The sequence below is a fragment of the Aquarana catesbeiana genome, linkage group LG10 (genome assembly GCF_042186555.1).
Source record: "Aquarana catesbeiana isolate 2022-GZ linkage group LG10, ASM4218655v1, whole genome shotgun sequence".
Lineage (NCBI taxonomy): Eukaryota > Metazoa > Chordata > Amphibia > Anura > Ranidae > Aquarana > Aquarana catesbeiana.
In genome coordinates, this window is record NC_133333.1 from 224,237,877 (window position 1) to 224,251,268 (window position 13,392).

General features: G+C 43.1%; 1 protein-coding gene across 3 annotated transcripts in view; it reads left to right on the forward strand.

Moving 5' to 3' along the window:
* The window catches only part of FOXJ3 (forkhead box J3), a 117,301-nt gene that overhangs the window by 61,382 nt on the left and 42,527 nt on the right, over window positions 1–13,392 (forward strand). For all 3 annotated transcript variants that reach the window (XM_073603361.1, XM_073603363.1, XM_073603362.1), the window contains exons 5-6: window positions 3,072–3,155; window positions 9,596–9,697. In XM_073603361.1, the coding sequence (XP_073459462.1) occupies window positions 3,072–3,155; window positions 9,596–9,697 (186 nt within the window). The remainder of the gene's footprint in view (window positions 1–3,071; window positions 3,156–9,595; window positions 9,698–13,392) is intronic.

Below are 13,392 nucleotides of genomic sequence, written 5' to 3' on the forward strand. Positions count from 1 at the left end.
TGCGTGATAATCCATAAAGGATCAGTGAGCACAGAATTAGGATTGCTGTCATTGGTGACTTGCTATTGAAGCAGCATCCTCTGGGCCTTGCCACCCTTGTCCTTCACTTCATGGCAACTCAATGACCTGACACAAGTATGTGAGTGTCAACTGTCCTCAAACTTCATTTGCTCTTGTTCCAGGTTATTGACTTAGTTAAAGTGATGCTGGGATAACAAAATGGATTAAGCTAACAGGTCCAAAAAAAAATGACTAAGGCCCCTTTCACGCTGCCGCGACTTGAAAGTCGCGCTATTTTGCAGCGATTTCAGGGAATGCCTGTGTAAACGTGAGGTCTGTGGACCTCAACTTGCATCAAAGTTGTACCAAAATAGTACAGGGATTACTTTGAAGTCGGTGCCACTTGAAGTCGCACAGATATGAATGGTACTCATTGGAAATCATGGCAAAGCAGTGACAAGTTGCACAAGTGTGAAAGGGGCCTAATACTTGTCCATTGAGGGGGGGCAGTTTGTTAATTTCTTTTTTCCAGTCATATGAGAGAAGCTTCTTTCCAGCACTTTTAGATGTGCTTATCATGTGCACCCTGAACTATCAACTTGATTAGTGTCAGACTCCCCACAGAGGCTAACCTATCTCCTGCTCCGCATAAGTTTGATTATCTGGGCTTCTGGTGGAAATTAAGAAGTTTATCAGCACTGATCTCAGCCATGAGGATAGCTGTTATAGGAGCCTCAGGCCATACATGGTTCGAATCGCGGCCGGTTCAGCAGGAACCGGCCGCGATTCGAACCGTTAATGGGCAGGCTGAATGTACAAAGTTGGTTGTTGAACTTGGGTACAACCAGCCTGCCAGATTCTCTTACGATAATTACGGTCTTCTCCCGGCGAGGATGGCTTCCCCCGCTGGGAGCAGACGATGGCTCGGCAGGAGGGATTCCCCTGTCAGAACTCTCCGTGTTGGTGGGGGAATCGTGCAAATTTCTTTCCTGCAACTCGTGGTTGCAGGAAAGAAATTTGTACAGTGTATGACAGGCAATGTATGGGCAGGCTAAATGGACCCAAGTTGATTGATCAACTTGGGTACAACCAGCCTGTCAGATTTTGCCTGTGATTACTGCTAGTGGCTATAATGGCTACTAAAAAATAATTGCTGTGCTCTCCCAGCGGGGACAGGTTCCCCCACTGGAAGAACACACTAGCTCAGCGGAAGGGATTTCCCCATCAACATTCATTGTGTTTAAATTTTTTTTTTTTTTTTCTTTCCTGCAACCTATGTTGCAGGATGGTTGCAGGAAAGAAAACCGCTCCTTCTATGGCTGACTTTAGGCTGGCCATACATTATACAATTTTCTTGTACAGTTTACTTTAGCCTTCCCATATAATATGAGATAAGCCTAAACACTTTCAATCTGAATGCAATCAGGCAGGTACTTGTACTACATAGTTGAAGGCAAATCTAAAGGAAAACGAATAAGAAAATTGTATAATGTATGGCCATCTTTATGCCCTGACACTTCTGCTCTGACAAGGAGCGAATACAAATAGATAGTAATGCCTTAGGCTCGGTTCACACTGGGGCAACTTGGGATCCGACTTGTACGCCCTCAAGTCGCCCCAAGTCGCCCCAGAAATAGTTTCAATGGGAGTGAACGCTAGCGTCTTAATAGACACTACTGAAGTCGCTCCGACTTCAGAGCGTACTCCCTGTACTACTTTGATCCGACTTGGTAGGCGACCTGTACCATAGAAATCAATGGAAGTCGCCTCCAAGTCGGATCTCTCTGTAAAGTCAAGCGACTTTGCAGGGAAAACCCCTCCCTCCCCCCCCTCCCTCCCAGAGAGCTGATTGGCCACAGGCGAAGTCGCCTGTCATGGAGGCGACTTCAAGTCGCCTTGTAATTTGCTGAAGTCGCGCTGAAGCCGCGTTGAAGTCGCGGTACAAAGTCGCGCTGAAGTCGTGTTGCCCCAGTGTGAACCGACCCTTAAAGGCTAAGTTTACCTTTTTGAAAAAAATAATAAATATACATATTTTATCAGGAAAAAAATAAATGTGCATTGTTTTTTTTCACAGGAGCTTGCAGGGCATTGCACTAAGATTAGTGGATTGTGGGTGCGGTGTCAGACTCCTGCACACATTGCCTTCAGCTCTGTTACCCATACATGTGTACGGGCTTTCTGTTACAGAGCTGTATGGACTAAGAGCGAGCTGATCAGCATGCCCGCAGTCCATTGAAAACTACAAGCTGTCTTCCATTCCTGTGAATCCATGACATAGTTCTGTGGGTGGAGCCCTTCACAGCCGTGCCGTCTTCTAAATGTGACAGCGGGGTGTGCGGGGAGAGGATCCCCTGCCTGCTGTGGGGGGGGGGGGGGATCAGGGGTGTGGGAGGCAGATCTGGAGCATGTTACACCCTACGACCCCTCTCACACCGAACCGCCTAGGGCGTCAGCGGTAAAGCGGCGCTATTTTTAGCACCGCTTTACCGTTGTTTTAGCTGCGCTATTTGGCTGCTAGCGGGGCAGTTTTAACCCCCCGCTAGCGGCCGAAAAGGGGTTAAATCCGCCCGCAAAACGCTGCCGGTATCTCAGCGCTGCCCCATTGATTTCAATGGGGAGCAGCGGTGGAGGAGCGGTGAGTTCACTGCTCCAAAGAAGCTGCTGGCAGGACTTTTTTTGACGCCTTGCCAGCGCACCGCTCCAGTGTGAAAGCCCTCGGGCTTTCACACTGGAGTGAATGGAGCTGTTTTTTCAGGTGCTATACAGGCGCTGTAGCGCCTGAAAAACGCCTGCAGTGTGAAAGGGGTCTGAATATGGGTGTAAAATGTAACCTGCTCCAAAAAGTGAGCTTCTCCTTTAAGCAGCCCATAGAGGACTCTATTTTGCCTGTTTTATGGCTGGTTCTCTTTAAATATATCCAGCATGACCTTCAATAACCATGTCTGACAAATCCCTCTAAAGATTAAATGACTACTTTTATGTGATTGTAACGTTTTCTCAGGTAGAGGCGTTATGGCCATATTTGCAGACAGCAGCAACTAAAAATAACTTGTTTTTCTTTGTTTTTCTAGGGTTCCTATTGGGCAATAGACACAAATCCAAAGGAGGATGCGCTACCAGCTCGGCCAAAGAAGAGGCCGCGATCTGGAGAGCGGGTATGTACATCTGTCTATGTCTGCCTCTAATAGGCAAGGGATACAGAGAATGTGGCTGCTGCACTGTGCCTGGACACCTGGCAGAACGCTTATCCATTCTATTCAATGGCTTATTTATACACGAAGCACACAGCCTACCTATATAGTGCTTCTAATTTCACACTTTCAGCCCGTAGGACATCCTATTACCTCCTTAGGTTGAAGTGGTAATATCTGAATGATGCCTGCAGATACAGGAATCATTCAGATATCTTTGTTTTCAGCCGGCGAATCCCTGTAATGTAAAAGCCACCCTAGCAGCTATTCATCCGCTGGATTGCTTTCAGAGGCAATGGGAGGGGACGTTCCTCCTGCCGCCGCCCTCTGTTGCCTTTTTCTGTGCTCTCCAGTGTGATCGGGAAGCTGGATTACCATAGAGCTGGCCGTGGACTGGATGGTCCCCAGCCATCTCTAGGAACCTGGGAGGCCGGAAGGGACATCATGACATCCCTTCTGGCTCTGGCAGATGTAAACACTGCCAGTTTTTTTTCCTGTAAAGCATCATTGTTGTGTTGTGGGTTTTTTGTTTTTTTTTTTTTTTTGTTTTTTCATCTCATGCTTTCCAGGGTAGAGGAAATATCTGATTATTGACCCCAGATGTCTCCATATAGAGGACCTGTCGTGCCTTTATTCCTATTACTGGGGATGTTAAAAATTTAAAGGGACTGTGTATAAATAAAAAATAACAAATAATAAAAAAAAAAATGAATGCGCCCCCATCCCCTCAGGCTCGCGCGCAGAAGTGAACGCATAGTAGGTTGCGCCCACATATGTAAACCACGTTCGCACCACATGTGAGGTATCGCTGTGACTATTCGAGCAATAATTCTTGCACAAGATCTCCTCTGTAACTCTAAACTGGTAACCTGTAAAATTTTTAAAGGGCAGGCTATGGAGGTTTTTTAAGTACCAAAGTTGTATGTTGGGTATCTGTTTACTCGGCGTAACATCCTCTTTCACATTTCACAAAAAAATTGGGGTTCATATTGTGTTTGTTTTTTAATTCATAAAAAAATAAGAGCCAATTCTGGAATTGCTCTCTTGCATGTAAAAATCATCTTCCTTTTTTTTTTGTTTTTTTTTTACTAGAAAGTTACTCAAAACACACAGAACACTCTAGTAAAAAAAAAAGATGATTTTTACATGTAGGAGAGGAATGCCAGAATTGGCTCAGTATGAAAGTGGTTGTGTGCTTTTGGAAAATATATATTGTATTGTGGGTTTTAAGTCCATTTTCAGGACCAAAAGTTTTAATATGTGGGTTCAAAGGGCCCAGTAGCAAAAAGGTTAGAGGCTTCAAAGTTCATGGTTTATAGCAATGAAGAGAAGAAGCCTACTTGACATGTAGGGGTTAATCACATGCTGCTCTACCTAGCAGTTGTTCTTGAGCGGGAAGCCCCTTGCAGCTCTACAGTGGAGTGGAAAAGCCCGTACATATAGGTGACTTCATCATAGTGACATTATCTACAGCTGAGAATGAAACTATGCAAATGCATACTTGGGAAATAAAAGAAACTATGCCAGAGATTTCAGAGAGCAGACATAACGCAGCCGCCGAGAGAGATGTTGTCACTCAGCAATAAATGAGGAAATCGGACCAGGCCGAGCCCTTCTCGTGGCGATGTGGTCACACAGCGTGACAAATGTGTTTCATTTTCTCCCGTCAGCAGCCGAGTCCTGCATTTGTCAAGGTTGTTTTGTCATGGCCTGTGTAAGCTGCAAGACAGACTTGGGGAACTTAAGAACAAAGGGTGTTTATTTATTTTTTTTTTTATGTATTTGTTAACAAAAAAAATAATGAACTAAATAAATAAACTGAGTTAGATTAAGCTGGTATAAGCGCTATTGACTTGTCTTTATATTGGCCCTTTGTAATCCCTTGAATCACAGAACTAAAGCTAGACATAGATGGATCATCATTCAGCTGGTGTAACATTCACATGTCTATAATATTTGTCTACTAATGCACTTTACCTAATTGGGTCGGTATGTACCAATTAAGACTTCACTGGCGTATGCATGTATGCCCATTAGTTTCTACTGTGTACCGTTTAAATGGTCCTACGTAGGTCCACATGTCCAGGGAATGCCCACCATGAGTTGCATTGCTTCATGTCTATTTATTTCTAGTCATATTTTCTTAAACTGAATCATTAACCACCAACCTCCGTAGTTAACAAAGGACCGAATTAAAATTAGACTTGGGAAACTTAACATTAATAAATCACCGGGACCAGGTGGCTTGCATCCTAGGGTACGTAGGGAACTCAGTCAAGTAATTGCCAGACCATTGTGCCTAATTTTTACTGACAGGCTACCGACTGGAATGGTACCAGCTGATTGGAGAAAAGCCAATGTAGCACCAATATTTAAAAAGGGCCCAAAATACATCCCTGGGAATTACAGACCAGTTCGCCTAACATCAATAGTATGCAAGCTCTTGGAGGGGATGATAAGGGACTATATACAAGATTTTAGTAATGAAAACGGTATCATTAGCAGTAATCAGCATGGATTCATGAAGAATGGTTCTTGCCAAACCAATCTATTAACCTTCTATGAGGATGTGAGTTGCCATATAGATAAAGGAAGGCCCGTAGACGTGGTGTATCTGGATTTTGCAAAAGCATTTGACACCGTTCCCCATAACGTTTACTGTACAAAATAAGGTCCGTTGGCATGGACCATAGGGTGAGTACATGGATTGAAAACTGGCTACAAGGGCGAGTTCAGAGGGTGGTGATAAATGGTGAGTATTTGGAATGGTCAGATGGGTAGTGGGGTCCCCCAGGGTTCTGTGCTGGGACCAATCCTGTTTATTTTGTTCATAAACGACCTGGAGGATGGGGTAAATAGTTTAATCTCTGTATTTGCAGACGATACTAAGCAAGGCAATAACTTCTCCGCAGGATGTGGAAACCTTGCAAAAAGATCTGAACAAATTAATGGGGTGGGCAACTACATGGCAAATGAGGTTCAATGTAGAAAAATGTAAAATAATGCATTTGGGTGGCAAAAATATGAATGCAATCTATATACTGGGGGGAGAACCTCTGGGGGAATCTAGGATGGAAAAGGACCTGGGGGTCCTAGTAGATGATAGGCTCAGCAATGGCATGCAATTTTCTTATTGGTCAAGCTCTCTGACTATTTAAGTATGCATACATAGTAACCAGACACGCCTCCTGAAGACGTGATACAAAACGTACGTCGAGCACGCCTGACGCTCGACGTACGTTACGCGATCTGGTCCACAATTCCGGTCCCTCTGGTTGTTGGCAGCTAGCGGTGGAGCACACGCCGGCCACCACGCGCAGAGCGGGGCTTTCAATCGTAGACGAGTGCAACAAACTCAGTGCCGGGTGAAGGCATTTTTTAATGTAAGCAGCCATTTGGCTTTTGATTTTATTCAATTTTTCAATAAATAGGATTACACTTTTCCAGTTTTTTGTATCCTTCCTATATATATTTCTGGTTACCCACACTGGGGGAGAGGAAAGGTTTCCCACACGGCTCATCCATCCAATTGCAGCAAGTCATTTCTTGATAAAGGCTATACTTGACCTTCCTTTAATTAATAAGGTCAACTACTTCTGGTAAGCAGACATCCACTTACAGAGCACTTTGGGTGTACAACATAGTCGGTGAAGGTGGTTCATCTCTACAGTGGAAGAAGCACTCTTTGATGTTCTTTTTGTTTTGGCCATTGGACTTTCTGTTGTGATTTTTCATCATTTTTAAATTTTTATAAATTTTTCCGTTTCAGCACATGTAGTGAATATATGGTTGTAAGTTTAATTATTTGACATATGCACTATTTGTACACGGGTATTCAATATAGATGCACACAAGTTTTTTCAAGTGGTACAGTGGCACTGACACACTTAAGATTTTTTTTTTTTTATGGATATGTTTATTCACTATATATTGAAGTAAGTATTAGTGGCCTAGCGCCCCCCCCCATCTCACTTGTTTCCAAATGGCATGCAATGCCAAGCTGCTGCTAACAAAGCAAACAGAATATTGGCATGCATTAAAAAGGGGTTCAACTCCAGAAATAAAACGATAATTCTCCTGCTCTACAAGACTCTGGTCCGGCCGCACCTAGAGTATGCTGTCCAGTTCTGGGTACCAGTCCTCAGGAAGGATGTACTGGAAATGGAGCGAGTACAAAGAAGGGCAACAAAGCTAATAAAGGGTCTGGAGGATCTTAGTTATGAAGAAAGGTTGCGAGCACTGAACTTATTCTCTCTGGAGAAGAGACGCTTGAGAGGGGATGTGATTTCAATTTATAAATACCGTACTGGTGACCCCACAATGGGGTTTAAACTTTTTTGCGGAAGGGAGTTTAACAAGACACGTGGCCACTCATTAAAATTAGAAGAAAAGAGGTTTCACCTTAAACTACGTAGAGGGTTCTTTACTGTAAGAGTGGCAAGGATGTGGAATTCCCTTCCACAGGCAGTGGTCTCAGCGGGGAGCATTGATAGTGTCAAGAAACTATTAGATAAGCACCTGAACGACCGCAACATACAGGAATATACAATGTAATACTGACATATAATCACACACATAGGTTGGACTTGTGTTTTTTTTTTTCAACCTCACCTACTATGTAACTTTGTAACTCTCGGCTCCTTCCACATATTTTCTATGGGGTTAAGGTCTGAGGACTGGCTAGGCCACTCCAGGACCTTTAATGTGCTTCTTCTTGAGCCACCACTTTGTTGCCTTGGCCGTGTGTTTTGGGTCATTGTCATGCTGGAATACCCATCCACGACCCATTTTCAATGCCCTGACTGAGGGAAGGAGGTTCTCACCCAAAATTTGATGGTACATGTCCCCATCCATCGTCCCTTTGATGCAGTGAAGTTGTCCTGTCCCCTTAGCAGAAAAACACCCCCAAAGCATCATGTTTCCACCTCTATGTTTGACGGTGGAGATAGTGTTATAGAGGTCATAGGCAGCATTCCTCCTCCTCCAAATACGGCGAGTTGAGTTGATGCCAAAGAGCTTGATTTTGGTCTCATCTGACTACAACACTTTCACCCAGTTCTTCTCTGACTCATTCAGATGTTCATTAGCAAACTGCACGGACCTGTACATATGCTTTCTTGAGCAGGGGGACCTTGCAGGCACTGTAGGACTTCAGTCCTTCATGGCCTAGTGTGTTACCAATTGTTTTCTCAGTGACTATGGTCCCAGCTGCCTTGAGATTATTGACAAGATTCTCCCGTGTAGTGCTGGTCTGATTCCTCACCGTTCTCAAAATCATTGAAACTTCACAAGGTGAGATCTTGCATGGAGCCCCAGACTGAGGGAGAGTGACATCTATTTTGTGTTTCTTCCATTTGCGAATAATCGCACCAACTGTTGTCACCCTCTCACCAAGTTGCTTGGCGATGACCTTTTGAGAGTGCTCCTAATCTCAGCACGTTGCCTGTATAGAAGAAACCTGGGAGCCAGAAATCTTGCTGATTGAGGGGGGCTGAAATACTTATTTCACTCATTAAAATGCAAACAAATAAAAATAGTGGTGAATCTTCCCAAAAGCAGCTCCAACAGCAATCGCTCGCACGCTCTTGCGCGCTCTCTCCCCCCTCTCTCGCTCTCTCTCGCTCTCTCTCGCTCTCTCTCGCTCTCTCTCTCTCTCGCTCTCTCTCGCGCTCTCTCGCGCTCTCTCGCTCTCGCGCTCTCTCGCTCTCTCGCTCTCTCGCGCTCTCTCTCTCGCGCTCTCTCTCTCGCGCTCTCTCTCTCGCGCTCTCTCTCTCGCGCTCTCTCTCTCGCGCTCTCTCTCTCGCGCTCTCTCTCTCGCGCTCTCTCTCTCGCGCTCTCTCTCTCGCGCTCTCTCTCTCGCGCTCTCTCGCTCTCTCTTGCTCTCGCTCTCTCTCTCTCCTCCACCCCCCCGCGCTTGCTCCCCGCCTCTGTTTTGTCTCTTTCCCCTCCCCCATGTGGATCTATGTTGTGTTCATTTCAGTTAAACAATTAAGTGCAAATAAAAATAATTACATTTTCTCTTGTATGTTTGAAACGCATATAGCTTCAGTGGCTGATTTGAATGTTTTACTCTTTTTGGTAAACCAGCCATGCTTTCTGGTCTCTTGCCCTCCTCCTACTTCTTCTCTTATTTCCTTCCTTCTGATGCTCTGATATGCCCACATATGACTGTTTTAGAAAGGTGTTACTGACATAAAGGTCATCAGATGAATCAGTTTAATATGAAAATGCATGTCCTTACGTTTAGTTTTAATTTGCAACCAGTGGTATAAGGTAGCCTATTTTTACGTCTGTGTGTTTTTTTTATGATGCTCAGAGTTTACAAAACTAAATTATTTAAGTACTTGATGCATTTTTTACATGTCGGTGATGCAGAAATCAATAATGCTTTTTTGTCATTTCAGGCCTCAACACCTTACAGCATCGATTCAGATTCCTTGGGAATGGATTGTATAATCTCTGGAAGTGCCTCTCCGAACATGGCTATTAACACTGTGACAAACAAAGTAAGTCTCCTTATATGTGTGGGATTGCAAAACCCACTTGAAGTGAACAGAAGTCTGTAGACACAGGCTCTTAAATCTGCAAAAATGGCTATGTAGTACAACAGTCTGCCCAACCAGCCTCGCCTTACATAGCTTTGATGTAATCTAAAGGAAATTGTAAAATTAAATAGTAACCTGTATACACATCTTTACAGTCTAAGAGGCATTTTTATAAAGCACTGAATCTGACACTCACCAATCATTCGCTGCAGGCAAATCCTCCTTGTTCATGTGTTTTTTAAATGACAGTTGTTCACCACCAGTGAATGTTTGGTCAAAGTCACATTCACTGCTTTATGAATATGCCCCCTAAGTGTACCATTTTCTTAATGCTTGACATAGATGTAACAATACGATAGTTTAATATGATTATTTGGATGAATGGATATTTTTTTTTACAGAAATCCATGACACAATCGTTTCAATGAAGGCAATCATTTTTATTGCAAAATAATAATCCACCCTGGTGAAAAATTGGGTCAAATTCAACACAGATTGATGCTTTTCTTTGTAGTGTTGAGTGAGTGTTTTCATGCAAAGAATTGTTACTTGGAATCTCCCTTTTGTTACATGGAAGGCCAGCATTGGATTTCCAATGACTGTGTAAGGGGAGCAACTTTCTGATTTAATAAAAAATGGAACGGATAGTTTAAGAGAGGGTGGAGCATCGCTAACAATATACAGTATAGCTTGTAATTTTTAAGGAGGCTATACAGAGTTTCTTCAGATTGTTGACCCTCCCTTCTAGATTGTAAGCTCTTATGAGCAGGGCCCTCTGATCCCTCCTGTATTGATTTGTATTGTAAGTGTACTGTCTGCCCTCATGTTGTAAAGTGCTGCGCAAACTGTTGGTGCTATATAAATCCTGTATAATAATTGTTGGATGTATAAACAAGCTGTAGTACTGGCACACAAATCCCCAGGAGGGACGTAGAGGTGTCCTGCCCAACCAGTCAGATCGCTCATTTTATTATTTATGTGCAGTGGAAGTAAGGGATTTTATTTATTTTTTTTAAGAAATCACCTTCAATGGGCCCTATGGGAGGCGTGTGTTCTTCCTTGAATCATGGTGTCCTTTTTGTGTCCTTTTTGTGTATTTTTTTTCCCAGATCTGTGCAGTAATCTAAGGTGAAATAGCTTCTACATGTTGCCTTTGTTTAGGAGTTTCCTGTAATACGGACCAGTCACGGTTGCACTCTCACCATTTGCAGGATGACTGGTCTTGCATCTACCTCCTGTAGTTTCTGCTGGATCCCTACCACTGCCCTGCTCTCTGCACATTCTGTGTACAGCACATTGATAACATCACCACCAATTTTACAAGCTATTATCTACTGTATGTTTACAAAGGTGTTTTTGTTACGCACAACAGTCAACAGGGTCGCAAGAAACGTGTTCAGAAGAAAGACGCAAATTGCCAAAGATTTGAGAATAATTAAACTTGACGCTTTCAGGAGCCCATTATCCTCCAGTACAGTCATATTCCAGAACTGCAGCATACCTTGAGGGCCCAGAATTACGAGGTGCTCCATGCTGAAAGACATGGCCAAGGTGAGGAAGGCTGAAACCCGACAACCACAGAACAAGACACAGAAGTTGAAACGTCAAGACTGGGCCAAGAAATATCTAAAGATAGATGTTGCAAAGGTTTTATGGACTGATGAGATGCGAGCGACTCTTGAGGGACCAAATAGATGGGCCTGTGACTGGATCCGTAACTTCAAAACCTACTGCCAGTTTTTAGAAGACACTTTTTTTCAAGCAGTGGTACAGGAAAAAGTCTGCATCTTTCAAGACCACATTTATGCAGGACAATGCTCCACCGCATGCATCAAAGTACTCTACTGCATAGCTAGCCAGTAAAGGCCTTTAAAGATGAAAGAATAATGACATGACCCCCTTCCTCACCTGACCTAAACCCTATTGAAAACGGGAGATTTACAGTGAAGGAAAACATTACACCTCTCTGAGCAGTGTCTGGGAGGCTGTGGTTGCTGCTGCACAAATTGTCAACAAATCAAGAAACTGACAACAGATTTCATGAATGGAAGGCTTATGGCTGTTTTTGAAAAGGGTGGCTATACGGGCGGCACAGTGGTGTAGTGGGATAGCACTTTTGCCTATCAGTAAAAAGGGTTGCTGGTTCAAATCCCAACCACGACACTGCCTGCCTGGAGTTTGCATGTTCTCCCTGTGCCTGCATGGGTTTCCTCCGGGTACTCTGGTTTCCTCCCACACTCCAAAGACATGCTGGTAGGTTAATTGGATCCTGTCTAAATTGTCCCTAGTATGTATGAATGTGAGTTAGGGACCTTAGAGTGTAAGCTCCTAAAGTAGGAACTGATGTGAATGTACAATGTATATGTAAAGCGCTGCGTAAATTGACGGTGCTATATAAGTGCCCGAAATAAATAATAAAAATTATATATATATATATATATATATATATATATATATATATATATATATATATATATATATATATATATATATATATATATATTAGGGGTGCAACGGATCAAAAATCTCACGGATCGGATCAGCAAAAAAAAAAAAAAACACACAAATCTTGTTACACCCACCGGAGTTTTAGATTTAAAAGCTATTTTCAACACAAAACTGAGCTTATATGCATAAAAACAGTATTTGTGCATATAAGCTCAGTTTTGTGTTGAAAATGGCTTTTAAATCTAAAACTCCGGTGGGTGTAACAAGATGTCCGCTTGTCCCCTTCTCACTCTATCATTATTGTACTGTGCAGGAGTGTGGGGTGTAGCAGGATGGCGGCGACGAAATGTCACTTGCTGTCGAGACAGCGGCCGCTTCCGGGTGTACTAAGATGGCCGCCGGCTCCGGAGCTAGGCCGAAGCTGCGGCCTTTCCTATGGCTGAGGCCGAAAAGTGCTCCGCGGATCGCGGGTGTGCCGATCCGCGGACGGTGATCCGTACGGATCACGGATCGGCAATGATCCGTTGCACCCCTAATATATATATATATATATATATATATATATATATATATATATATATATATATATATATATATATATATATATATATGTGTGTGTGTATATATATATTTATTATAGAGTGGGCATAATTACTGCGTTAAAACCAAAAGTGGTTCGGATGCCAAGCAGCTGCATAAAAATGTGACAAACATATATAGAATCGGAAAGGTAAATATTGCAGCGCTAACCAAGCAAATACATAAATGAAAGGGGTGGTGGATAAAAATAATGCAACAAATCAGAAATACAAAGTGTCCGTTGGTTTTTGTGTTGTATTTTTTTGCCTCCTAGCACAACGTGCTTGTATATCTCGATGACCTATTAATTTACTGTAAAGAGAACGTTTGTATACTCAATTTTTTAATTGAATGGATAAGCTTTAAGAGGAAGGGGGGGGTGGGGGAGAAATACAAAGTGTCCAATAAATGTACATAAACTCAGTGAATGAGTAACCAAACACCAGGGGGGCCTGGAAAATGTGAAAAAATATATGTACAGGTGTGTGGGTTATAGTCCAATCAAGGCTGATCTTCTAGTGAAGAGTGGTGAAGACTCAAACACTGTTAGATATGGTGGACATCAAAGATATTGCACCATCAATAATAAAGAAGTGCGTGTGCCCTTACCGGAATGGGTGGACTCCTAT